The sequence below is a fragment of the Callorhinus ursinus genome, unplaced genomic scaffold, assembly GCF_003265705.2.
Source record: "Callorhinus ursinus isolate GAN/ISIS: 27379988/994484 unplaced genomic scaffold, GSC_fseal_2.0 scaffold12, whole genome shotgun sequence".
In the NCBI taxonomy this organism is placed as follows: Eukaryota; Metazoa; Chordata; class Mammalia; order Carnivora; family Otariidae; genus Callorhinus; species Callorhinus ursinus.
The window spans coordinates 61,894,766-61,921,230 of record NW_027397074.1 but is presented as its reverse complement, the minus strand read 5'-3'; the positions used below and the strand labels follow the sequence as shown (position 1 = coordinate 61,921,230).

The following is a 26,465-nucleotide window of genomic DNA, read 5'->3' as shown; positions in this document are numbered from 1 at the left end:
CATTAGGAAAGCGGTGCCGGCTCAGGGGAATGTAAACAGATTGAGCAGACATGTTTACAATATCGACAACAGCTGAATGTCACCATCAGGAGATCAGCACTTGTCAGAGTGCGATGCTAATCTACATTCTACCTCCAGCAAACCACAGTTAGCCAAGTGCTGGTCAGGACTTACCTTGGAAGCACCTCACACTTTTAAGACCAAGGACCTTGTGTTTCAAAGGGAAGGTGTTTGTTTGTTTGTTTCCCAATTATATTATTCCAGAACATTTACATATGGCTAGTGATTATATGGAAGCACTTGTAAAGCTTTCTTAAAATATACTGTCATTGAATCAGATTTGAAATGATTCTCTTAATGGAAATCAGGTAAATTTTTTATGGCCATGAGGAAATTAACTATCTTCGGTTCTTTTGTTGGTTGAAATCATCATGTAAAACTGGAATATCTTGAAACAGTAATTTTCTACAGACTCTCTGTTTAAGGCCTTCTTTCAAGTAGTTATATATTTTATGATTAATATAATTATAAAATATATATATACTATATAGATAGCCATAAGCAATTAAGTTAAAATTAAACTATTAAGTTAAATACCTTTATTATTTTCTGTTTATGATTTTGGTTGATAGCCTAGCAACTATGTTTCTCAATCAAGGTCCATCAAATTATTGACCGCATATTCAGCGTCTGCTCAATGTTTTACCCTGTTTTCTCAGAAAATACAGCAACTTTATATGGTTAGACTTATTTTACAGATGAGGGAAGGAAGGATGCCCAAAGATATACAGCCGCTAGTTGCCGTCATTAGCATTCAGAAACAGCCCTTGCTCAGAGCCCATGCACGCCTCACACCACCAAGCTACTGTTACGTTTAATTAATTATCAGCATTATTGCTGTAAGACTTAAATATAAGAGTAATTACTTTTTTAATTTATAAGTCCAAGGCATTCAGTAGTCAATTAATCTTTAAAAATATAATATTTTAATGTCCTTATCATGAAAGGAACTCCAAAAATTCTGCCATAGTTCCTTCTTCTTTTGTCAAAGGATCTAACCGTTTCTCCTCTCCTTTCTCCCCTTCTTCCCTCCTCATCCCTGGTTCTTTCCTTTTTCCCTCCTTAACCAGATATCGTGTACCCAGTCTGTGGTCGACACTGGAGATACAAAGGGGAAAGGGGAGAATACCAAAAAAAAAACAAAAAAACAAAAAAAACCAAAACAAAGCGAAATACAGTATTAAAGTTATAAATAAATAAGTGTGGGAACACATATTAAGGAGCGATTGGAGACTTTTGGCGGGTTTCAAAGGAAGGTCTTTATTTGAGCTAGTTTGAAAAGGTATTGAAAATGTCTCAGAGGTTTCTGGCAGAGAAGGGGAGGCAAGGGGCTTTAGAACAACACGAAGAGTGTGCAATGACACAGAGGAGTATGGAACATGGCAAGTTCAGGCAAAACTTAGAAATTCCGGGTGGCTACGGTGTCAGTGCACAGCGAGAAGCACATGAAGGAGTCCAATTGTGAAGATCTTTGTAGGAGAGCGTCTGATGTTTCCCTTAGGCTGTGAAAAACCGACGGGTTTTTGTAGCATTTAGGGCTGGAGACCTGGAGAAGCCCTGTTAGTGGTTACACAGTAGTCTTCAAAGCCGTGGCTGGGGTCTGAACTATGACTTTGGGGACTGGATGGAAGGTGGCTGCATCCAGTAGACCTTGCTGAAATAGAATTATGGATACATTTAGTTGCACGTGATAGTAATATTTGTATTACTTGACATCAGGAAATGAGGTATTATTCTACGTTTATGCACTTTTCATATGATCGAAACACATCTTTTCAACACATGCAGATTATTGTGACATCTCAACTAGAACTCTTTATTTTTATTTTTTTAATTTTTTAAAGATTTTTATTTATTTATTTAATTGACAGAGAGAGAGAGAGAGAGAGCGTGAGAGGGAACACAAGCAGTGGGAGTGGGAGAGGGAGAAGCAGGCTTCTGGCTGAGCAGGGAGCCTGATGCGGGGCTCGATCCCAGGACCCTGGGATCATGACCTGAGCCGAAGGCAGTTGCTTAACCAGCTGAGCCACCCAGGCGCCCCTCAACTAGAACTCTTTAAAAGCTACCGTTTTCAAAGTTAGTTGTTAAACTCGCAAAAAGTCTCAGGCAGAGGACACTGAAGATGATGCAGGCATTTCTGGATCCAGAGGCTTGGTTTTCACAACTTGCTTTCGTATGCACAAAAGCCCAGGACAGAGTTCCGTGACCTCCTGTTTCCTCAGTCATGTTGGTTTGACTGACTCTAATTACACCCCAGAAAAGCACATAAGCAGATGTCTTTAAAATTCAATGTGTCCGAGACGGGGACCCTGGACAACTGGGTGATATTCAGGCCCTTAGCGTTGGGTCTTTGTGACAGGATTTTGAGTGCTTGTTGGGCTTTTTGCTTACTTTGGGGTTCGAAGTGTGAATAGTTCAAGCGTTTATATTTCTGACCTGTGCATAATTTAGGTGTACTCTGTCATGGTAAACATTTTAAGCTTTGTTATCTGTTGTTTCTTAATATATACAGTTGAGATAGCTTTGGTTCAATATAAGCCATGTACATGTATATGCGTTAATTTGGTGAACGTCTTTGGTCCTCACAGAGTTTAAAGCAGGTGTCTGTATGGCAACACAAGCTGCTGAGAGGTCTGTCCTAGCTGTGAGTGCTGGTGACTGGCTCAGCAAACCAGACCTCGGAGGCGAATTCAGCGTTGTGTGGTAGTTTTGCTTTGTCATCTGCTTCCACGTTGTCAGTCGGTTGACTTCCTTTGGCAAATGTAAAACAGGAGACATTCATTTAAAATCCTATAGCTATCTAGATGACTCGGGAAACAGTTCTCTAAAAGTTAAGGGCAGTAAGAGGGCAAGTGAACGCAGGTAAAAGGTGAGAGAAGTGTCGTTTCAGCCCATGAGGAAAGTAGCTTTCAGATAAACTTCTTAGAAAAATGTTTAGTATTTACTTTATGTGCAGTGTCTCATGAAGTTGATGATGAAATAATAGCTTATGAATTAAAGTTAAGGGTTTTTTCATGAAATTTCATAAATTTAAAACACTGTTTCAGTATTGTGATCTATATGCTTTTCCCTTTTATCTGATAAAATATCCCTTATAACCAGACAACGGGCCCTGGTTATGTGCTCAGATTAAAATGAATCTTCTCCGCTCCCATGATGGAAACACCAATTTAAATTTTATTTGAAATGTATAAATACTGTTGTGGTTTCACTTAGTATTTGTTGGGCAATATATTTGAGTGATTCTAAAATAAGTGGTTATCCGAGAATTTTCTTCAGGGGGCTGAATTGGGAGGCAGAGGTAGGCAGTGGCTTACAGAAGGGTCCTTGCGGCGGGGGAGAAGGTACTTTGGCAGCACTGAAAGGCTGGTGGAGAGAGGAATTGTGATAAGACTTGGAAGCTACTGAAGGGCATTTGTCAGTCATATCATAAATGTGTACCAGATATGCAGGGCAGAGAGTTGGCAATGTAAGCGTTAGCCAAATTATAAAGTCTTGAATGTCATGCATACCTACTCTGGAGCTGGAAGTTCTGTGAGCCTAAGAATCATGTGATCTATCTTTTCCTACTTAACACTGGTAGCAGTGTCTGTTCTTGCTTGTTTCTGAGCCTTCTGCTCATTTACCTGGGAGAAAACAGCTACCTGGTTTTGCCACTCTGGGCTAAAGGAGCTTCACATTTAGAGAAACTTTTTGTTTGTTTGTTTTAAAGATTTTATTTATTTACGTATTTATTTAGAGAGCACACGCACAGTGGGGCAGGGGGCAGAGGGAGAGAGAATCTCAAGCTGGACCCTGTGCTGAACTCAGAGCCCAACATGGGGCCCCATCTCAGGACTCTGAGATCACGACCTGAGCTGAAATCAAGAGTCAGATTCTTAACCGACTGAGCCACCCAGGCACCCCTTAGAAAACCTTTTTTTAATGATAGGAGAGAGAATAGAAGACATACTTTATTCTAACAGGGTGCCTTTACTGATGAAGAAATAAAGGCACTCAGGTGGGGAAGTCTATCTTATGTCTTAGAATTTTTTTTCAGATATATATTATAAAAAAATTTCTGTTCATCTGGATGTGTTTAGTTCAGGGGTCATAGCAAAAATATGGTTATCGAGCTAAAGTAGGCACCAGGAAACCGGGTGCTGGGCTAAGGTGCCCTTGGGGAGATAAGCCAGGTTCAAGGACTCTTGCGGAAGGGTTAGAACAGTAGTTCTTTGGAGTGCCGCAGCAATTTTCCAGCCTTGGGGGAAAAAAGTTCCATAAACAACTGACTGGTATCAGAGGATTGTTGTAGAACTGCTTAACTTGTTCAAGAACAAACTTCTCAAGCGTGTGAAGCATTTACCCGCAGATGATGGATACGCGACCTTCAAATAATCGTTGGTCTGTTTATAAAAGCAGGTCTTGGAAGATCTCTACTTTTCAACATTGGTATAGCTCAAATATTTGTTGCAACAAGGGTGCATTTCTTTAAAATCATTCTGTAATTTATGCTATTTAATTCAAACTATTCCTTCTATCAATTAGACTGAGTTATTGATGTTCGAAAAACTTTTGTGAGAGTTTAAAGATTTTATCATTACTCACACATGGTTTTCTTTCCCTGATAATTAAGCATGACTGTGAATTGAGTTATGTTCATATGCTTTCTTCTTTTAAGGAAAAAAATATATTTTTGGCTCAGGAAGAAAGTGTTTTTACTTGAATAGATTTATCAAAACAAAAAAAAACACACACCTCTGTACTTGTAATAAATATTTGTATACGTGGATTTGTACAATTTAAAGGGAACACTTTATTTTAATACTCTTTTTAACAAATAGGGTTTGTGGTTATTCTGGAGAATATACAAAAATAAGTTAAAGTGCCTATCTTGTCTGAAAAAAAGGTCAAATAATTAAAAGACTGTGATTTAGAAGAAGATACTTTCACAGACATCGTTACAGATAGGTTCAAAAGTTACTGGCTGATATTAAAGTATAAACTCTCTTTCCGTCCAATAAAACATCAGGCTTTTAAAATTTCCAATTTCCTAACCTGTTGTATTATAAAAGATGTTGTCATAAAGGTGCCTGCAATAATAAGCTCCTGCCTCTCTTGTTTTGGGAAGGGATCTGGCCACATTTGATTGGGTTTGAGTGAGAAGCACAATCTGGATAAGAATTGAGTCTGGTGTTCTTTTGGCTCTTGTTGCTTGGGATATTGCTAAGGCTCCTTCCTGTTTGCACTTCCCTGCCCAGGGTCTGGTGATGGGAAGCCCTGTTTCAAATTCTGAGGAACGGCGCCATAATATGTAAAGAGAGCCCTAACTTCAGAGACCAGTAATGCCCTGTAAATCTTTGGAGCTAGGGCTGAGCATGCGGGCTGGAGCTGACCTAGCTTACAAAGTAACAGAAGCTGTGTATGTGGTAACCTGTCTATCATACTACTTGACTGCCTCCATTAATGCTTTACCTCCCATGATATAGATTGTTGACTCTGGGAACTCGAAGCCCTTGGCTAAGTCCCTCAGATTCTGGTGTAACACGTTTCTCAAATAGTTTGAACAGTGCATGAAGCAAATACGTACAAATTTGAGCTTCAGCAACATCTTTGATAAAGAAATTAGCTCCGCAATTACCAGTGTAAATGAAATTGAAAGGGAGCATAAATTAAGAGAAGTTATTAGAAATATTCTTCTATACTTATTCAGTCAGAAGCATGAACAAAGGACCATAGCATGCCCGTATTTTTGTACCTTAGCTTGAATTTCTGCATGGGCTCAGCAGTTACAAGACTGTGTTTCTTCAAAAATTGGTTTATAGTTCCAGCTTTTTCCTAAATTAGACTGACCTCATTCCATTTATGATTCTGAAAAGAAAGGATACTTAATGTTGCCTTTTCTTTGAAGAATTTGTCGAAAGACATAGGACACGGTGAATAATTAATTGGCCGTCGGAAAGTACCATATCGTTTGGAGACCAGGCTTAAACAGAGGCTTTGTGTGGGTGTATATTTTAAGCAGCAAGTACTCTTGGACTGTTAGTAGTTTAGTTCCAGTGGATTCTTAACAGAATGTCGGCTGTTCCATTATCTTGTACAAATATTTGGCACTGGAATTCTCTTATTTACTAACTATAAGTAATATAATATTTTTAAACCTCCAATCACCAGGAAAGGAAAAATAAACAGCTGACATAGAGATACTTAGCACTGAAAGCTTGCAGAGTTTAGTATTTGACAGGGTAGAGACTGGAGTTTATCATTTATCATTTCATGAATGCAGGCTTTTAATCAAACTTTTTGTTTATTAAAAGTGCTGAGTATGTGGCATGTAGATAGGAGTCAAAAGGCACCATGTTTTAAAAGTATTAAATTGTCCAGTCAAGTACGTTATACTTTGAAATTGCTTTTATTTGGAGGGAGGTGAATCTCAGGTGGTACTAATTTTCCAAGATAAGCAAATCTGACTTTTTTGGTTTCAAATTATTTTGAATGTTATGATAAAACGATCTGAGTTTCTAGTTATAAATTAAGAAAGTAGCAGGTTAAAATAACTTCCACAGTGTTTATAATTTTTACTTTTCTCTCAGTGAAATATATTCTTACTGAAAGTGTTCTGTGATACTTGGTTGATTATCTGCTTGCTTGCACAGAGAAACTTATGTAAAGGTGTTCAAGGAAAACATTATAATTTTGTTTTAATGTAAAAATTAATTTCCAGTTGGCATTTACATAGAAAAGCAGTTTGGAAAATAAGTGCCTGGTCTATTTGTGGTAGGTTGGATATAGGTTGTTTTGCTTCCTCTCTCTATAAAGCTGGATAGAATGAAGATAGAAGTTTTGTATTAATAGGATGTTTTCCATAAAAATGCTCTTAGTAATCAAAAAGATTTTTCCTATTATTTCTCAATTGCTTATGAAATGTAATACTCTTCCATACTCAATACATTGGTTGGCTTTGTTAGGACAGATTGCTTTTATGTTTTTATTAGACTAATAAAAGTTAGAAATGAAAATTTAAAAATTAATCTATTTTTCCAAAAGTGAAAATTATTTGATATTTTATACAAAACAAATATTACTTTCTTAGAAATTTTATTATTATTGGTTATTAACAGTAAAGAATTAAAGGTGTAAAAAGAAAATAAATCACTTTCCCTTAGTAGAGCTTTTATGAGAGTTCCATTTAATGAATGGTTAAGCACTCATTGGCAACATGGCACCAGACTTCATTATAAAATTGTAAAATGTGAATAAGAAGAAAAATTAATTTTACTACTGGGAAGAAGCTGGTCTGACTGATTTAATATAAGTTCAAAACATAAAAAGAAAAGATGCAATTTTTGATATAACTTGTCAAGGATTTTACATAGCAATTAAAGCAGCGTTTGTGCCTTTAGCCATCGTTAGGTGGAAAGAAAAAGGACATTTTTTTGCCATCCTTAAAATTTTGATATTATTGGCAATCTTTTTTTTTCCAACTAGGAAAGATCAAAGATGGGAACATAAGGTTCTAAGTCATTCCCCATTAGTTCAAAGGTAAGAAAAGTAAGAAGTTGGGGGTCTAGAGATGGTGGCTCATGAGGTATTGCTAACACTACCACCATCATCCCTCATAGAACACGTGCTATGTGCCGGCCACTGTTGTGTGTTTTACATTAAATTCTGCCAGCCAGACTCTGGGGTTGGCACTATTGTTATCCCCATTTTGCAGATGAGAATACTTAAATACAGAAAAGTTAAGTGGTTTGCCCAAACAATCAAGGGGTAAAGCTGGGATCTGAATCTAGGATGCTTGACTTCAGAACCTGTGCTCTGAAAGACTTAATGGTCTGTTGCCCCTCAGTTGTGGATGAACATGCCTATAGCTCCGTTTTCTCATTCTAAGAAATAGAGATAATGATGTTTCTGTAATATTTTTTTAAGGAGTAAATTATATAGTACATGTAAATCTCTGGCACAATAAATTATTTGTGCCTGCATATATGTGTGTGTGTACGCACTCACATACATATATTTGCGTATTTAGTTATATAAGTATACTTTATTTTTTACATACTTTTAATACACTTTTATATACTTTTAATGTTATATACTCGCAATACTTGAATATATGAACATATGTATGTCTCCAGAAAGTGAACTAAATCCAGGCCTCCGTCATTGAATGGAATTGTCCATAACATAGAGTTCTAAGCTTCATAATTTTGTGACTGAAATGAGCTGTCATGGAAAATAATCCAACTCACACTGATTTAAGCAGACCGGATGTGTGATTTTAATGAGCAATATCACAGGAGAGATCCAAATTGCCAAACAGGGTCTAGTGAAAGAGAGAGACCTCAGGGTTGGGTCTATAAATCACCTCTAAGTGTACACTTTTTGTATTTTGTTATAGCACTCCGTATTTTGAGCTACTGATGGCACATTTAGCAAAAAGATGACAGCACCTGAGCAGTTGCCACCCACCCCCTTTAGTTCCAGTAACCATGAAGTATAATTGGGCCACTTAGAATTTTCAGCCTTTTGAATAACTTTTTCTGTGTAAAACATAGATAATCCTTCTGCCTCCAACCTTCTTCTCTTTGGTGTTGAGGCTTCAGGGAGACTATTGTTTGTTCTAATTTTGCTTTTACTTTTACCACAGTGCTTCATAATTTACAGTTAATTTAATTCTCAAAGCCTTCACATGAGAAATAGTAGTCTACCATCCTCCCATTTTCCACTCTAAGGGGCAGCCATTTTCAACTTTGTTTTAGCAGATTCCCTGAGAATTTACTTCCCCATCTCTAAATCTCATATTTATGTAACCCTTTTCATTCTTTTAGTGTTTAGCTTTAAGCACTATCCATTGACTTCCTATGATGAAGAACTTATTAAGATGGAGATCTGACACCCTTTCCTGCCCCCATGTCCCAACCTCTCATGCAGACTTCCTATCACAACTCAACACGGATATGTCATAACTCTGGATAGATCAGTCTTTAAGATTATAACTATGTAAGTGCTATTCGCAGTTGGGCCAGGGAAAGTACTGGGTTTAATTTTTCTTTCTGGAATAATACTTTGTTTTTCTTAGAATTAGTAACTTTATCTTCTGTGTATTTCTGTCTAATTCAACTCTTAAACTCACTCTGGTATAACTGTTCTCTTTCTATATTCAAAATTTGGGGCATCCTATCGATTTTTTTTTTTAAAGAAATCTGTCTCAGAATATTCTAGACCTGCTCCAATCTAGGCCCACTGAAACTCTTGCCATCATGGGCTATCCCTTTACTACCATTCTGGGATTTCCTTTGCCTCTCTCTCATTTTAGAAATTATTTTTGTTTTCTGGATTCCAAGTCATTGTCCTTTTCTGTTCAATCTCACCTTTTAGGGAGCACATCTTCCAATAATTTCCTGAAGAAGCATACAGAGGAGATAAATTTTAAAAGCCTGTATGGCTAAAAATGGCTTTATTTGCTTTTTCATGGTAATTTTAACTATGGAATTACAGGTTAGAAATCATTCTTTTCCCTCAGAATGTTGAAGACATTCCTCCATTGCCCTTTAGCTTCTAGTATTCTACTACAAATCCAATGCTTATTTTGGTTTGATTGGAGTTTTGAACCTTTGTGGAAAAGGTATGTAAATTTGAACTTCAATTCTCTTTTCCAGTACTGTACTTTATCCTACACTGTAGCTAGTGTCCCCAGTCCTGAGACTCTGTTTTACTGTCTCCACAGAATATACCCCCAACTTCTATATTGGTGGGTCTGGATAGTCACCCAGCTACCTAGTGTGGGTGGGGAAAGGGACTTGGGGTCTAACTTCTTCCTAAACAGGTTTGCAACGAGTCATTCTATTTTTAGCCCTACCTTCATCCACATCCAGTGGTATCCTAGCTGCCAGCACCTGAGCATTTGGAGGATTCAGTTGTTTTCAACTTTCCACACTACTGGTTAAGCCTTCAGCTTTTGGGGGACTGCTGAGAAGTTTGCACATTCCAAACTATACTTGCTGTTGTCTCCTTTTCCTTTGCCCCCGGGCTTATGCCTTTAAAAAAAAATCCCTTTATTTTTAGGTTAGGGAAATTTCAGGAGGGTGAAGGGATAGGGGCATATGTTTATTAATCTGCTTTCTTTAGGAGGAAATCCTGGGGTGGGTGGTATCAGGGAACCAAATCATTTTTATAAATAAATGTTTATTTAAGAAAGGACCTCCTTGAGATTTTACTATTTTGTCTGTATACATACAATGAGATGAAATAACTTTTAATAGTGAGGAATAAATCCCCTCTGTTTCTACTGGGGATGCATTTACCTACAAGTCACCAAGGGCTTAAATAGGAAGGTGGGATTTCATGTCCTTCTCTTCCTCCTCAAATACTTCCAGTGGACAAAGGGAGCGGTTAGCCTAAGCCATTTTTACCATTTTGTGGCCAATCTTAGTTTAAAATAACAAATTGATTTCAATCCTTTTTAAAAAGAAGTTGGGTTCCCCACCCACCACTTCCTGCTTTTAGCTTCCTAATAAAGATGTTTGGAAAAATACCAGCTATATTCTCACTGGATAGGGATTTTGTAAAGATTTTATCAAATAGCTTGTGGGATTTAATGTCCTTTAGTGGGAGTGCCACTGATCCTGATCCAAGGAGATGAACAATCTTACTCACCATCATCCTCTGATCACAGTATATCTATTCAAGAAATAGACCTCGAGTACCTGCACTATGCCAGTAAGCATGTTAAGTATTTAAGCCAAAATGGTACCCCTTGTCCTCATTGAGTTCATATTCTCTAATAGATGCTGTGATATGGTTAATAATAGCTACCATTTAGGGAGTGCTTACTACACAACAGCATTCTACCTAATTGAATCCTTCGCACAACACTGCGAGGTAATTCTTAACATTCTCACTTTACAAATCGGGAAACTGAGGCTTAGTGGTTTGCCTGAGTTCATCCAACTGGTATGTATAGGAGCCAGAATCTGAAGCCAAGTCTATTTCATTTCAGAGCCCATTTCTTCTCGTCTGTCTAGTTTAAAAAGAGTCAACAAAGCAATTTCATATACAACGTTTTATGCGATCTTTTATCCAACCCAGTGAGAGCTCTCATTTTTTTTTTTTAAGATTGTATTTATTTATTTAAGAGAGAGAGCCTGTGCCAGTGCATGAGCAGAGGGGAGAGGCAGGAGCAGGGAGCCCCATGTGTGTGGGAGGGATTGCGGGGGGGACTGGATCCCAGGACCCTGGGATCATAACCGGATCTGCAGGCAGCCACTTAACCCACTGAGCCACCTAGGTGCTTCCAGAGGGCTCTCATTTTTTAACTGAAGGTAATGATTCTCAGCTTGAGAGATTTGGTGGAAAAAAAAAATCACTAATTAATTGCATCATTTGGGGGGGGTGTGTCCTGTTGTCTGCTTGCCTTATTTGATGCAGTTTTTTCATGAACAAATGCTTAAAGATAAAACTTATTCGTAGAACACAAATTTTAGTTTAATTACAGTAGAGGAACTTAGCTATTTTAAGGAACTCTGTACTGAGCAATTTTAAAAGCAAATAAAATAGTTTGTCATGCAAATGATCGCATTCTAATTTCCTTGCATAAACACCAGTTTCTCATTCTTCATTTGCTTGAAATGTTTAGTCCTTAGTGGCTGAGGGAAGATGGGGGAGTCTGTACATTGCTCCTTTTCTTTAGCTTCGCTAAATTGTCCCAAATGTTTAAAGGCACCCTGGATTATCATAGAATAATCCACAAGGAAGACAATAGTAAAACAGAGAGGCAATATTTAAAATTTCTTTAAATGTGTTACTAGAAGTCAAAAGAAGTCAAATGTGAGCAGGAAACTCAGCTCAAATTAGAGAATCACAAGGAAATCTTTTTCGTTGGTAAACTGATCGTTATTTCCACCAAACATTTGTTGACGACTTGCTGCGTGACAGGTGCTGCTTGAGATAGGTACTTACTGGGAATAAAATAATGTTCAAGAACAAGATCCCTCCCAGCCAGAACCATTGGTTGGGCATTTAAGCGAGCTCTGTGACCTTTGTGTGAGGCAGCCAACTGGTTTAAAAGCTACCGCCTCTGAGGCCTGGTGCTCAGCAGACAGGGGAGCCCTGCTCTACATGGAGGCAAGGAGAAAAGTAAAGTGATAAAGAACGAGAGAGGAAACGCTGGAAAATGATGATGAGGAAGAAACTGCGTCACTTTGTGGGGAACGCAGGCTCTCTGTAGGAGAAGAGAGGACAAGTCAGTATTGCATTGTATGTCACAGAATGGTTGTGGACAGCATTTGTATATGTTTTATACATTTAAAATAAAAAATTTTTTCAAACCACTTTCCCATGTATCATATCAGCCTTGATGGTAATAGCGAGGACAGCTTTATTTTTATCTTCAGTACACAGACGAGCAAACTGAAGCCAGGCTAGCTTAATGATTTGCCCAAGGTCACAGAGTGTGTTCAGAGCTGGGTTTGAACTTCAGTCTTCCGACTCCAAATTCTGAGCTCTTCCCACCATTCAGGCAGGACAGCACCCAAGGAGATGAGAGGGGCAGATTGGTCTGCAAACTAGGTTGGCACAGACCATCTCAGACGGGAGCGTGCACGGGGAAGGGAGAAGCACGGGAGACACAGGCTGACACCGTCAGGGGAGATATATACGTGGTCCCAATAGTCGAGGACGACGGGTGGCTTCTCAGTGAAACATGATATGCATGTGCACTTCATACCACAGCAGAGGTCAGCGGGAGCTGTTGCTTTATTCTGTGCTCGCTTTGGTCTGTTCAAACTACGGATTACCAGATGCCTCACTCAGATCCAGCCCTTAAACGAAACAGTGGCAAAGTGATTCTCTGAGCTATAGTCAATGTGAAGATGACCATCGAGGCCTCGGAGCTCACTGGAAAAGAAAAAGTAGGGATGAATGAGGTTCTCTCTCTATGTCATGTTAACAATGGATTTGGCATTTTCCTTGGAATTAGAAGACTGGATGTGTGAGGCCAACACAATGACAAGAAAGCAAGGGCAGCTGACCACAAAGCTGTAGCATCGTTTGCAAAAAATATATACATATTCATACTCATATATTTATGATTTGAATTAAATTTGAGATTTAATTTGTTCCAAGAAAGTCTTATAACGTGGTTAAAACTTTTATTTTCAATCTGGAGGTCAAATGAATCTGTGCTCCTAAGTAGAACAAAGACAGAAGAACTGTTTTATATGGAAGAACTTGCACCAAATGACATCATTAGAAATCTGAAAGATAAAATCATTTTAGAGTTTTCCCAGAGTTAAAGGAGTGTCCAACTTACATGGACACCCTCATTCCCGTGATGGGTAATTTCAGTTTTGAGTTTTTGTTTTTTTTACTTTTTTTTTTTTTTAAGATTTATTTATTTGAGAGAGAGAGAGAGAGAAAGAGAGTGCACGTGTGAGTGCAGAAGGTGAGGGGCAGAGGGAGAGAGAATCTCAAATAGACTCTGCACGGAGCGTGGAGGCTCGATCTCACAATCCTGAGACCACGACCTGAGCCAAAACCAAGGGCTGGATAGGATGCTCAACCAACTGCACCAGCCAGGTACCTCTCAGTTTTGAATTTTTAATGAGAGATTGTTTTAGTTATATATGCTTTATGCATTCCTGGGGACGCTTAAGTTATGGTGTTGCTAACCCACGGCAAAGCCCACTATAAGAAATCCAAGGTGCTGTCATGCATGTAGTTACAACACGGTTTGGATCCGAAGGCCTGGCAGAGTAACTCAGGTATTGCAAGTTTTGCTTACATCTGGGCACTTTGCCCTTGGTTCTGTGCTCGGGGCATTTCTGCTGTTGCAGCACAGACCTCATAAATTGGCCAGTGACTCCAGGAGGCGAGAAACAAGAGAAGTGACTCAAGCGGGACTTACAAGGATATAAAATCAATCCAGAAATCTGCATGGTGACCCCCAAGGCACAGTAAAGTTATCTCCTGACCAGCAACAGCAACCATGTCTATGTTTTATTTTAGGGATGTCTTGCCTTTTTAGGGCTGCTTTGGTTTTCATTATAACCAAACATCAATTTTGAAAAAAAAATTAGGTTAGGGATTTGGGAAAACAAAAATATCCCATGGTGTAATTTTTCTCTGAAGTCTTACTGTCTTGTAGGGTCTTATCAGAGGTAGAAAAAAAATGGATCTGGCATACAATTATTTGGTCTCTTTGTAACATAAGGTGCACATGTGATATTGTTCATGTCTACAGATCTCTTAAATAAACCACGAAAGAGAGTTTGGAGAAAAACTGACTTGGAGTGCTGGGTTCACAAAATTTCTTCTAATCATCATTTTAGGGCTAAAATCTTTAATAAAGTAAGGCGATGAGATTTGAGTAGATTGAAGCTGACCAAGAGTACTGCATATATTGAAAATAAAGGTGCTTATAAAGTGGGATACCCTTACTTTATCTTTTGAACCAATTTTGATTTTCAAACTGTGTTATTATCTGAGAGATTATGCAGCCATGTATATATTATTTATGTCTTTATATGAAAGAAGAAAATTAAAACTAATAGCAGTGATTTATATTTTTAAATCATAGGGATATATCCTGCAAGTAGTAGAAAATCAGCTCAATTTTCTAGATCTTTTATTTTCTCCTCCCCTTTTTTTGGCAAAAATCATGAGCAAAGAAACTCAGCGTTCACATTTTGACAGCTCACAATCCTATCATAAGTCCATTCCCTGCCCCCCCCATTTCCCTGCTACCATCCTAGCTCAGCAATTTTTTATTTAGTTGTCCTGATCACATCTTTGCTTTCCTACAGGTTGTTTTTTTACAAAACAGCCAGAATTATGTTTTTGTAATGTATGTCAGACCGTGTCACGTGCTGCTGGATTTTGATTACACTTAAAATAAAAGCCAAAATCCTTTCTACTGCCCCTGGAGATCTGGCTCTTTATACTTCTCATCATCATCTACTTACACCCCCTGTGCCCACCACCCACTTCTGTGCTCCATTTACCTCGGAGTTCTTAACTAACTGGCTTGACCCAAAAGGTGGCCCTGCACTTGGTATTTCCTCTTACTGGATTGCTTTTCCACAAATCTTACCAGCAGTGCTTTCTCCTTGTCATTAGTGACTCATCTTAAAAATTACCTTTGTAAAGATCACCCAGCCCAAGGCAGCTCCTTGTCTTCTACTAGGGTATCACTTCACTTTGTTTTCATTTATCTGTTTAAGTAACAAATATTTACTGAGCACCCAGTTTGTAAAAATAAAGTTCCTGCCCTTAAGGGAGATGTCATTCCAGTACAGGGGGTTAGTCAATAATCATCACTACCAGGTACACTCACCCTGACCCAGTGACATAAAAGGAGCGGAAGATCTGATGCCATTATTTCTGCTGGAATTAGTGAAGAGAACTTTCAGGGAGCCCATTCTTTCTCACACTTTTACTGTTTATTTCTGCAAAGGTACCTCCACAACAGGAGAGGTGTCGAGGTGCAGTACACGGAACACAGCCACAAGACTCTAGCATCCCCCCAAATTTACTATGCACATTCTTTAGCAACTCACATTGTCTACTTTTTGCATTAATCTTGTCATTTGTAAAATGAGATAGTCCTATCCCTTTCACAAGGTCCTTGAGAGAATGAATTATAAAAGTACTTGATAAATAGAGCACTAGTCAAATGGCCTATTTAGGTGAGTATCGAATGTTGTCTGTAGATTTCTCTCAATTTGCGGACACTTTTCTCATCTCCTCCCAAGGGAGCTTCTTAAATACGTGCCTCTGTTTTCTTGTCCATTGGGTAAACAATACTGAATAATATTTAGCTTGTCTCTGATGACCGTATTTTATTTTGATTCTATCCTAACAGCATTAATTTTTTGTTCTTCTACAGTACTTTGGAAGTTTGCTTGTCATTTTCTGTGTAGAACTGGCTTGTGGTGTTTGGACATACGAGCAGGAAATTATGGTGAGTTCAAAGTGGGAAGTAGTCACGATCTGGAACAATATCCAGTTCAGCCTTTTGAATCATATACTTTGGAGTTATTTAGGCACATGATTATGACTGAAAGTTTTTTGTTTGTTTGTTTGTTTGCTTAAGTGAGGCTCAAATTCATGATCACAAGATCAAGACCTGAGCCTAGATCAAAAGTCAGAGGCTCAATCCACTGAGCCACCCAGCGCCCTTAATTTGAATGTTTATACTGTAAACATGATCCCAATACTTCTGAAAATTAATATTTTCTTGTCTGTGTCTAACGCGTAGTTCTAAATCATAATTTGTAATATTTTATTTGCTGTACTGTATGTCTTTAATTCCACAGGTTGCTTAAACATCGATATAATAGCCTAGAAATAATATATGTCCGAAAATAATTTTGCCAACTTCTGAGTGTATAATAGGAAAGATTCACGTTTACAGCAAGATCTGGGAAAATTTGAAAATCGACATGTAAGCCTCATAAAATGCCCACCTCAGCTGTACCCTGATGACTAGGAAGCATGAATCTTCTGTTCCCAACAAGCTGAGCCATCTTCCTTTAAGAACTATATTTGAAGAGTTGCTGTGTGTTTACTTCAGCCTAGAAACACTCTGACAGTTTGAGACTAGGCTACATGAAAGCAGCTCTTAAGCGTTTTTTCTCTTTCATTTTATCAATTGAAATCAACTTTCAGAGCGTTGTGAGAATGAACAAGGATAGGGTTTCTCAGTCTTAAGATTTTACCAGTTACTTTGTGTTTATCACTTGCGCTTCACCCTTACACAGGGCATTATTACTTTTTTATTTTTATTTTTTTTAAAGATTTTATTTATTTATTTGACAGAAAAAGACATAGCGAGAGAGGGAACACAAGCAGGGGGAGTGGGAGAAGCAAGCTTCCCGCGGAGCAGTGAGCCCAATCTGGGGCTCGATTTTAGGACCCTGGGATCATGACCTGAGAATAAGGCAGACGCTTAACGACTGAGCCACCCAGGTGCCCCAGGGCATTATTACTTTTTTAATATTTGCCCGTTTCACTGGTGACAATTGGTGCGTTTATCACCGATGAAGTTGAGCACCTTTTTGTGTCTGTTTGCTGGCTGTTTTCATGGTGGCCAGAGTTTTCCACTCTAAGCATCATAGAGTCATTCTGTTTCGGGAAGATAATGTTTTTCGACAAGTAGTCCTTGGACTGTCTACAGGAGGAATCGTCCAAGGCAATTCTTAAAAATGCACATTAGAGGGCACTAGGCCAGATCTGCTAAATCAGAATAGAGGGAAAGGCAGAGGAAGAAGGGGTAAGGACGGGGCATTCACATTTGTGACAAGTTCCCCAGGTGAACCTTCAACATTTTTTTTAACATGTAGGAGCTCTGAAGAAGAGAGGGGGATTATTTTGTATTTGTTTTAGAGAGACATTTCAGCAGTTGTGTACTAAAAGTGAAGTCCTTTTGGTACCGATACAGTTATTAAAGATTCTGTGATGAATCCGTTACTGTACTGTGAGACTGTTTTGAATGCTAAGCGGTAATTACAGACTAATGGTACTTTGCATACTCTAATTTGCATGTAAACGATGCTTTGGCGCTGCCACACATCTGAACTCGCCTGAAACACTCATGCTTCCCCTGTCTGACAACTCTTAGTAAGAAGAGAGAATTCGTGATTATTTTTTTCCTATTAAAAATTGAAAAGTCAGGGCAGGTTCTGACTAGTTGAATAAAGTTAAGAACTTTCTTCAAAATGAAATCTCCTGTTAAAATAAGAATGTTCTTGCTGTCTTTGAGAATCATATTTTCACTCCATCCCTAGAAACATCATATATTTTGGGGAGTGAAAGAGTAGTTGGTTCCAGACTCAGTTTCTGGGTTTTACTGATAAAGAAATGGTCGCTTCTAATTTTTTCTGTTTTCAGAAAGTGCATGTATCTCCCTGACATTCAAGCGATAAATAGCTATTACTAATAGCTTTTGATTATGTTCTTTTTGATAATTAAAAGGGTTTTAGAAATGAGTTTTCTTTCTACGGATTTTGAAATGGTTTGTATAGCTTTTATGTCATACTATTATTTGATAAACCTCCTAAGTTATAACAAATATGAAATGAATTAACTAAAGGAAATGTTTTGATTCTAATATCATCTAATTCTAGAAGATACTTTCTTCTACTCTGTTAGGGAGACATCTGCAAATATCTTCCTGGTGTCATGGTGGTACTAAATGGATACACGCTGCCATCTCAGTTGAGTGCATAGGCCACTGTTTGCTTATGTAAATCTTCCCCATTAAGTTACCAGGATAAAGCAAGGGCTGTTGGGCTGTTTCAAAGTGAAATGTGGAAAATGATCCTTTGGAAAAAAAGTTTGTCAGAATTTTTTTATTGCTTTTGCACTAATAGCAGTGTGAATGAAAAGTGCCATTAAAGTTTATTAGATACCAAAATTTGCAGAACCCAGCCTTTGCATAGAATGGGCTTTGTACTCTTAGCTGTTCCATGCAGGAAGCCAATAAGTGTGTGTTTTCCTTTATGGCCAAATCACAGTATTTTGTGCCAGAACCTCAATGATCTCCTCTGTTTCTTGCCATATTTGGTCGCACATCGATTGTGGTTACAAGAGGGAAACAACTTATATTTATTTTGTAAAGTAAAATTTAAAATAAGACTGTTCTAATAACCAAATCAAGAGATTTGACATTCTGTTTCCCCATTATTTCTGTCGTTTTGTCACTTCCTATTGATTATTCCTTCTTTAGTACAATTTATCAATAATATTAACTGTTTCAGATTATAAATTTCTAGAGATTTACTTCATTTCCATTTATTTTATACTCAAAGGGATATGAAATAATAACTTATAATGAGTAGCTTGAATTTTGGTTTAGTTCCCTGAACTTTGTTGAAACTGTGTGAACATGAAGTACACCCAGTCAGACCATTTTTGGGGAAACAAAGTTGTGTGCCCAAGTGTTGGCATGTTTTCTTCTGTATGTAGATTTCCAAGTAATGAAAAAAGAGAATTAACAAAGGAAAACAATGAAGAATTTTTGTGGTCAGGAATTTTTAAACTACTTCTATTGATACTGCTATTTTTAAAATAAGATTGCAAAATAGTCCTCATCTTGAGTTAGTGTCAAGCTTGCTTGGCTAATCCTGGTCTGTATTACTACATACATCAGATATGGATATCTGTCCAGTTTCCCAGTTATGTATTCTAAACATAATACCACATATGTGGTGAGACTAGGATGTGTATGCGTCAGTTTCCCCCCGGGGCACTGTAGATAAAACACCACGTGATGCGCTGACTAGATTTCCAGCCAGCTGTTGTGTTGTGTACCTTAAGCTCTGTCATGATTAAACACTCTGTTAAGGGACACGGTGCTAGGTGACTTGAGACTAGAAGCACAAAAAAGTGCTTTAATTTGAGAGGTATTCTTCCTAAATTTCTAGCATGGTTCCAAAATCCAATATTTGGAAAGATATCTACACACTTATTCCAGAGTGAGGCATGACTTGAGCTGGATTCTTTCCCTTCTTAATTCTTATCCCTTTGTTTTGGTACTACAATCTGTAGTCATTTCATTTTTTTAGAAAGATTTTATTTATTTATTTGAGAGAGAGAGAGAGAAAGGAGAGCACGAGCAGGGAGAGAGGCAGAGCAAGAGGGAGAAGCAGACTTCCCGCTGAGCAGGGAGCCTGACCTGGGGCTCGATCCCAGGACAATCCCAGGACCATCCCAGGACCTCAGGATCATGACCTGAGCCGAAACAGACACTTAACTGACGGAGCCACGCAGGTGCTCTTGGTGTCACTTCAAAGACCGACTCCATAGCATTATTGAAATCAAATCCAGGACGCCTGGGTGGCTCAGATGGTTGAGCGTCTGCCTTCAGCTCGGGTCGTGATCCCGGGGTCCTGGGATCAGGTCCCGCGTCGGGCTCCCTGCTCCTTGGGAGCCTGCTTCTCCCTCTGCCTCTCTCTCTCTCTCTCTCTCTCTCTCTCTCTGTCTTTCATGAATAAATAAATAAAATCTTTAAAAAAAAAAAAAGAAATCAAATCCAAGGGCATTTCTGGGCAGGGATTATTTGTTATGAGGATCTCTTCAGCTGGACCTGTAGGATGTACAGTAAACTGCTTATTTTGTGATTTCCTTCAGCTTGATATTGGCATTAAATGATTTTATTTTTTTTCTTTGCTTAATGTAAAGAACTTCCTCATTTACTGCAAATATCTACACACAGAAATTGTTTCATAAGTAAATAACCTTGAACTTAATTTAGGCCACAAACAAATATAAATTTAAAATAATATTTGTTAATTGCAGTACATTCCAAGTATGCATCTGAGTGTGTGAGCGATTACATGTGTGAATATGGGAATGTTTGTGTTTCTGAACTGAATGTGTGTGTTTGTATGTCCCAGTTGTTGATATTTTGTTTATCTCTAGGTTCCAGTTCAGTGGTCAGACATGGTCACTTTGAAAGCCAGAATGACAAATTATGGCTTACCTAGATACCGGTGGCTTACTCACGCTTGGAATTTTTTCCAGAGAGAGGTAAGTGCTGTAATTTCTGAGGTAGAGGGTATAGAATAAATGGCACACTTTCAAAGCAAATGTTCAAAGCTTTGGCTTTGGTCATTTTCTCTGTGCTGAAAAGTTAAGCCTGTGATTCAGTTACCACTGGTGTAATTCTTTATTGAGAAATTCCTTAAGCGACTCCATGCCCTGCTTTTCTTCCTGTGTATACCATTTCCCCTTCATTTCACGTGGTTCACATATATTTTAAGAATTTCTTAGAAGCCATTTTGCTAAACTACTGTGAAATTTCCTTTTTATGAGTGTTTCTTGATAAATATCCAAGTTTTATTTGAATAGATCATTTTTCATGACTTTTAGAGCTGTCTTTATTTTAAAGTTAATTTTTTTTTTAAATAATGGCTCTTGTTCGGGAATTAAGCATCGGTATATCATTAAAAGCATGAGCTTTCTAGTCAGAAAGATCTTGGTTCAAATTCTGGCTGTGCCGCTTATTATTCCATGAGCTTCTGTAATTTACGTAGCTTCAGTCTCAGTCCCCTCATCTGTAAAATAGGGATAATAAAAGTACTTGCCTCCTTGGGTTGTTGAGAAGATTAAATGGGATCGAGTTGGGTCTCATTTAGCTTACAGTTATTGACTATAGCATGATAAAGCATAGGTGCTTTTAGCTTTTCTTACCTAACTTCCATATAGCCCTGCATCCACTCATCTTCTCAAACACAGACAATACGTAGATTTTTAAAATCTGGTGACTTGAAGTTCACCACTGGTCTTGCTTCAAACCAAGCTCTTCTCCCAAGCAGTTTCCTTGTGATTGGAGATGCCCCAGTGACCAAGTATACCCATTTCCTTTTCTTTCATTTCAAGCTGGGCCACAACAAGGCATGTGAGAGTTGATGTCTTCCAGGATGGATATCCAGCTGTCTGCTCAGTTACTCTGTCTGGGATACGGGCAGAGGTTTCAGTCCAGGATAATCTCCAAATCTGGCTCTTTGTGTTATGGTTGTTGAGATGGTGAAAATTATCATTGTGGCACAGATTTCCTATTTATTTAAATGCTTCCTGGCTTTGTTTGTTTACTGTTCATTTGTACTAAAAACAACCTGAAGGGAAAATAGGTGAGACATTAGGGAATTTATAGTAAGCTGTGGTCAGCTACTGCCCTGGGTAGAAGCTGCCCAGAGCTCTTTATTTTCTGGGATTTCTGATGTAGACCATGATAATCCAGGTTAAAACAACAAAGCAAGCTTTTCCCCAGTGGTACAAAGAGGGGCTCCATCTAGATAGACAATGTATAGCATTGCAAATGACAGTACCTATGTTTTTATCTTTATTGCATGGTAAGTTCCTCCTCCATATCATAGGCCTATTTCACATAAAAGGAGGGGGAAGACCTTTGGGCACCCTGAAAGGGTCTTTTAAAGCTTCTTGTGTTAGTGTGTCAGGGCTGTGGCCAAAATAAATGATCACAGACTGGGTGGCTGAAACAACAAAAATATATCATCTCACAATTTGGGAAGCTAGAAGTCTGAGATCAAGGTGTGCAGGGTTGGTTTCTTTGGATGCCTCTCTCCTGGGCTTATAGACAGCAGTCTTCTCCCTGGTTTTCACATCGTCTTCCTTTTATATATATGTCTGTGTTCAAATTTCCTCTTTTTATAAGGACATCCATCATATGGGATTAGAACCCACCCTTGTGACCTTGTTTTAATTACCTCTGTAAAGATCCTCTCTCCAAATATGGTCACATTCTGGGGGTTAGAATTTCAACATGAATTTTGGGAGGGGGGAAACACAGTTCAACCCACAACACCTGGCTCCCAAAATAAATTGTAGAGCTAAAAGTGACCTTGTCAGGCCCCAGTTGTCCTGACGACTTTAGTGCAGTTCTGGGCATGTACCTCACTGTACAGGACTCTCACATAAGCCCTAAGGATCTTTCTTTAATATCTTTTTAAAAACCTGATATTTAAAAATGTATTTACTTATTTAATTTAATGTAATGGTTGGAGAACAAGCTTTGGAATAAGTAGGCTCTGCCACACACTAGTCTGTGGTCTCCACAGGTTATTTGACCTGTGAAAACCTCACTTCCTTTGTAGGTAAAATGATGGTGGTATTTTCCAGTTTGACATGATGCTAGCAAAAGTGGCTTTATCTCATAATGTGATTTTAAAGGAGGTGGGAAAACTGCAAGGAGATGTAGACCACAGTTGTGTGTGGTGTAATGGTGGGTTCACGTAGGGGAGTTTTAGGGAAAATTTCTCTACCAATCTAGTATCTTCTGTTGACACAGAAAACAATTATGTAGAAAGAAAAAATATCTCAGTGACTTATTAAAATTAAAAAAATATATATCTGGCACTGAACATCGTATGCTTAAGTTATTTGGAAAAGTCATTTCTGTGGAGCACCTCATTTCCTGACAAGGCCAGATAAATGGGCTGTTCTATTGTGGATGGAGTTTGAGTTCCAAGAACTGTACTTTTGTCATCAACATAGAAAAACACATGTCCTTAAGGAAATGAGAGAAGTTGGACTTAAAAAGCCTGATTTGGAAATGTAGTAGTTTATGATTTTTGGAAAGTGAAGTCTTTTTGACTACATATGTTTTTTTATGGATATTCAATGACTTATGTAAAATGCATAATGTCAAATTATGTTTGAGTTAATGTATGATGTTTATGGCATACTGTAGCTTTTAGAACAAGTTTATAAAAGGAAAATACTAAAAATATAAAAAATGTTTCTCCAAAAGTTTTAGTATTACTCATAACATCAGTAATTCATCATTTATAATACTCTTAAGATGGTTTTTTCTTTTTAAAAGTTAGATATTTAGGCAAATGAAAAATGTAAAATCATTTTTAGTGTTGTCTGTGTTTCATTTTACACGAGAAGTTCAGAATTCTCCATAGTTGATTTTAGTTGGATTTTGAAATGGTGGACTGTGATATTTTATGATACGGTGTTAATCCTGGACCCAGATTGGTCTGTTGGGCTACATAATTTGTAGAGCCAGTCACTCTTGGCAAAGTTCTTCTCAGTGATTGCGCAGAGTTCTTGTTTTTAACTATATGGAAGAGTAACTCCCTCTACCCAAGGGCAGAAAATTATCATAATTAATTATTTTAATCTAATCTACATATGTCCTTAAGCAGTGTTTCTAAACTTTGACCAGAGAAAGTTTTTGCTAAAACTTGGTGACATGAGACAAAAAAGAACAAAACACAGCATAGTTTTTCTTAAATCCAATTTTATTCAAGCTAAAGACACGTCATTTCTTCTGAGATTATGGTGACAGAATATGATACTTTATTTTGAGACTCTCATTCAGTTAAATAAACATGTGTTGGCCAAACCTGTGTTTATATCTCAAAAATTTTTTGAAAATTTACTGGTTAATGAATTCAAGTTGGGTAATTTTTGTGATGTGTGCTTTTGGTCAACAACTCTTTCTCCAGAGATTATGAAAACTTTTAATTTATTTTTGAATTTGTTAAGCAGTTAAATTGGTAACTAGGTGATACACAAATAAATTGATCACTAATCTTTCGTGGCCAGAGGTTTAATGATAATTATAATAGTCCAGTTAATTGTTTTGTTACTGTGCATATTGACTCTGTTGCTATTGGATCACTTGTAGAGGATTGTACAGTTGGGGAAAGACTCAGTCATGCCTCATCTGATTTCTGGGGTTATGAGCATTATTGTTCAGAACTGTTCCATTATGGAGTCCTTCACTACATTTCTGTCGTCAGTATAGAATGTACACATATCTTTAGGTGATGACAGAAGTGAGTTTAGCTCTGGGTACAAAAATTTAAGAAATCTAACGTTTAATCTTCTATAAGTTAAGAAAATATTTGTGTAGTTTCTGAGCCTGACCAGTCATTCTTTTGCAGTTTAAGTGCTGCGGAGTGGTGTACTTCACTGACTGGCTGGAAATGACAGAGATGGACTGGCCCCCGGATTCCTGTTGTGTTAGGGAATTCCCAGGATGTTCCAAACAGGCCCATCAGGAAGATCTCAGTGACCTTTATCAAGAGGTAAGGCCATATGTTGTTAACTTACCATACATACGAATTTTCTTATAATGACTTTTAAGTAAAGAATCAACAACCCGGCAATGAAATTTTCCCCTTCTAAATATAAAGGCCCTTAAAAATTTTTCTCTGGTATGTGGAGAAACAGGATAAAGCTAAAAATCAGTATAAAAATCTGAACCTTATCACATGTTAACAAAGGGAATTGGGAAAGACTAGGTTTAGAATCAGCTGATTTTTAAACTGTATTGTGTAGAACCGATTTCTGTTGCCTCCTAGGGATCCTTTGAAAACAGGTCCATGCAGGGTGTCTAAAGAACTCTGGATATTCGGGAAGACAAGGTTTGGAGTTTCCGGACAGGATATGTATTTTAGGGCCTCCACACAGACTAAAACGTATGTAGGGAAAAAAAAAAATAAATAAATAAATCCCACTCTCCAGGGAAAACGCTGTCCTCTACTCTTCAGTTCCCCCTACTGGCAAATGATCAGCGATGTTAGTTTTAGTTGGCAGATTTAATGGAGTTAGATGCTTACTGGGTTTAAAATCAATCATCACATGCCCAAGAAAGTTGCATGGCTGTGTTTTCTGGGAGAATTTATCTGAATCATCAGTTATTCCTTTATTATCAGAAGTTTTCCTATTCCTTCATTTTTAGTGGTGATTTTCGAACTTTGTTAGCAGCAGAATCTTAATTCAAATTAAAATCTAGAACTACACCATCCAGGACAGTGGCCAATAGCTACATGTGGCTATTTAAACTAAAATTAAATTAAATTAAAATGTCATTTCCTTAGTTGAAATAGCTACATTTCAAATGCTTAAAGGCCACTTGAGACTAGCAGCTTCTGTATTAGACAATGCAGACATAAGACATTTCCACATTACAGAAAATTTTATTGCAGTCTTGATCTAGAATGGAAGATCAAAATGTAAACCAAATGGAAGGGAAGGTGCTCAGGCCAAGGGGCTGGGATCATTTCCCAGGAACATCTCCAGTCGAGCATCTGGGTATCAGAAAGCACTATTGGGAACCTCTGGCTTACCATAAAGTTAACTCACACTATTCAGAATATATCATCCATACATGCACGTACACACACACACACACACACACGTGTATATAATATAGCTATAAAGAGTGAAACTTTAAAACAGAATGTCATGATTTATAAAACATGCCTTTTTATATATATTTCAAGATGGTTACCTTAGGAGGTTATACATTTTTCCCTAGAAATACTATTATTGTTCAAAACATGTTTTAGACTGCCAAAGTCAGTTGTAGAGATGCACAAAAATCAGTTTCATTAATTTATGGTGTAAATTATTTGAAAAAGATGGTGGATTATGTACACAAATGATCCATCATCTTTATATCTTAGATATGTGTAGCTTTTGGCTGTTAAAAAATTCATCTCAGGGCGCCTGGGTGGCTCAGTTGGTTAAGCGACTGCCTTCGGCTCAGGTCATGATCCTGGAGTCCTGGGATCGAGTCCCACATTGGGCTCCCTGCTCAGCGGGGCGTCTGCTTCTCCCTCTGACCCTCTTCCCTCTTGTGCTCTCTGTCTCTCATTCTCTCTCTCTCAAATAAATAAATAAAATCTTTTAAAAAAAATTCGTCTCAGAGGACAAGACTATGTCACATTAAGCATATCCAAAATAAAGTGCTTTGGGCTCTGAAGACATGCCACAGAGAAGTGTGCCAAGTATTTTTTAAGAGATTCAGAATTGTGTTAGTTTCCTAGGGTGGTTGTAACAAAGTACCACAAAGTGAGTGATTTAAACAGCAGATATTTATTGTTTCATGGTTCTGAAGGCTAGAAGGCTTGAGATCAAGGTGTCAACAAGCTCGGTTCCTTCTG

At 37.9% G+C, this 26,465-nt stretch overlaps 1 protein-coding gene across 3 annotated transcripts in view; it reads left to right on the top strand.

Moving 5' to 3' along the window:
• The window catches only part of TSPAN12 (tetraspanin 12), a 62,059-nt gene that overhangs the window by 19,006 nt on the left and 16,588 nt on the right, over nt 1-26,465 (top strand). For all 3 annotated transcript variants that reach the window (XM_025865719.2, XM_073899122.1, XM_073899123.1), the window contains 3 exons: nt 15,926-16,000; nt 20,461-20,568; nt 24,459-24,602. In XM_025865719.2, the coding sequence (XP_025721504.1) occupies nt 15,926-16,000; nt 20,461-20,568; nt 24,459-24,602 (327 nt within the window). The remainder of the gene's footprint in view (nt 1-15,925; nt 16,001-20,460; nt 20,569-24,458; nt 24,603-26,465) is intronic.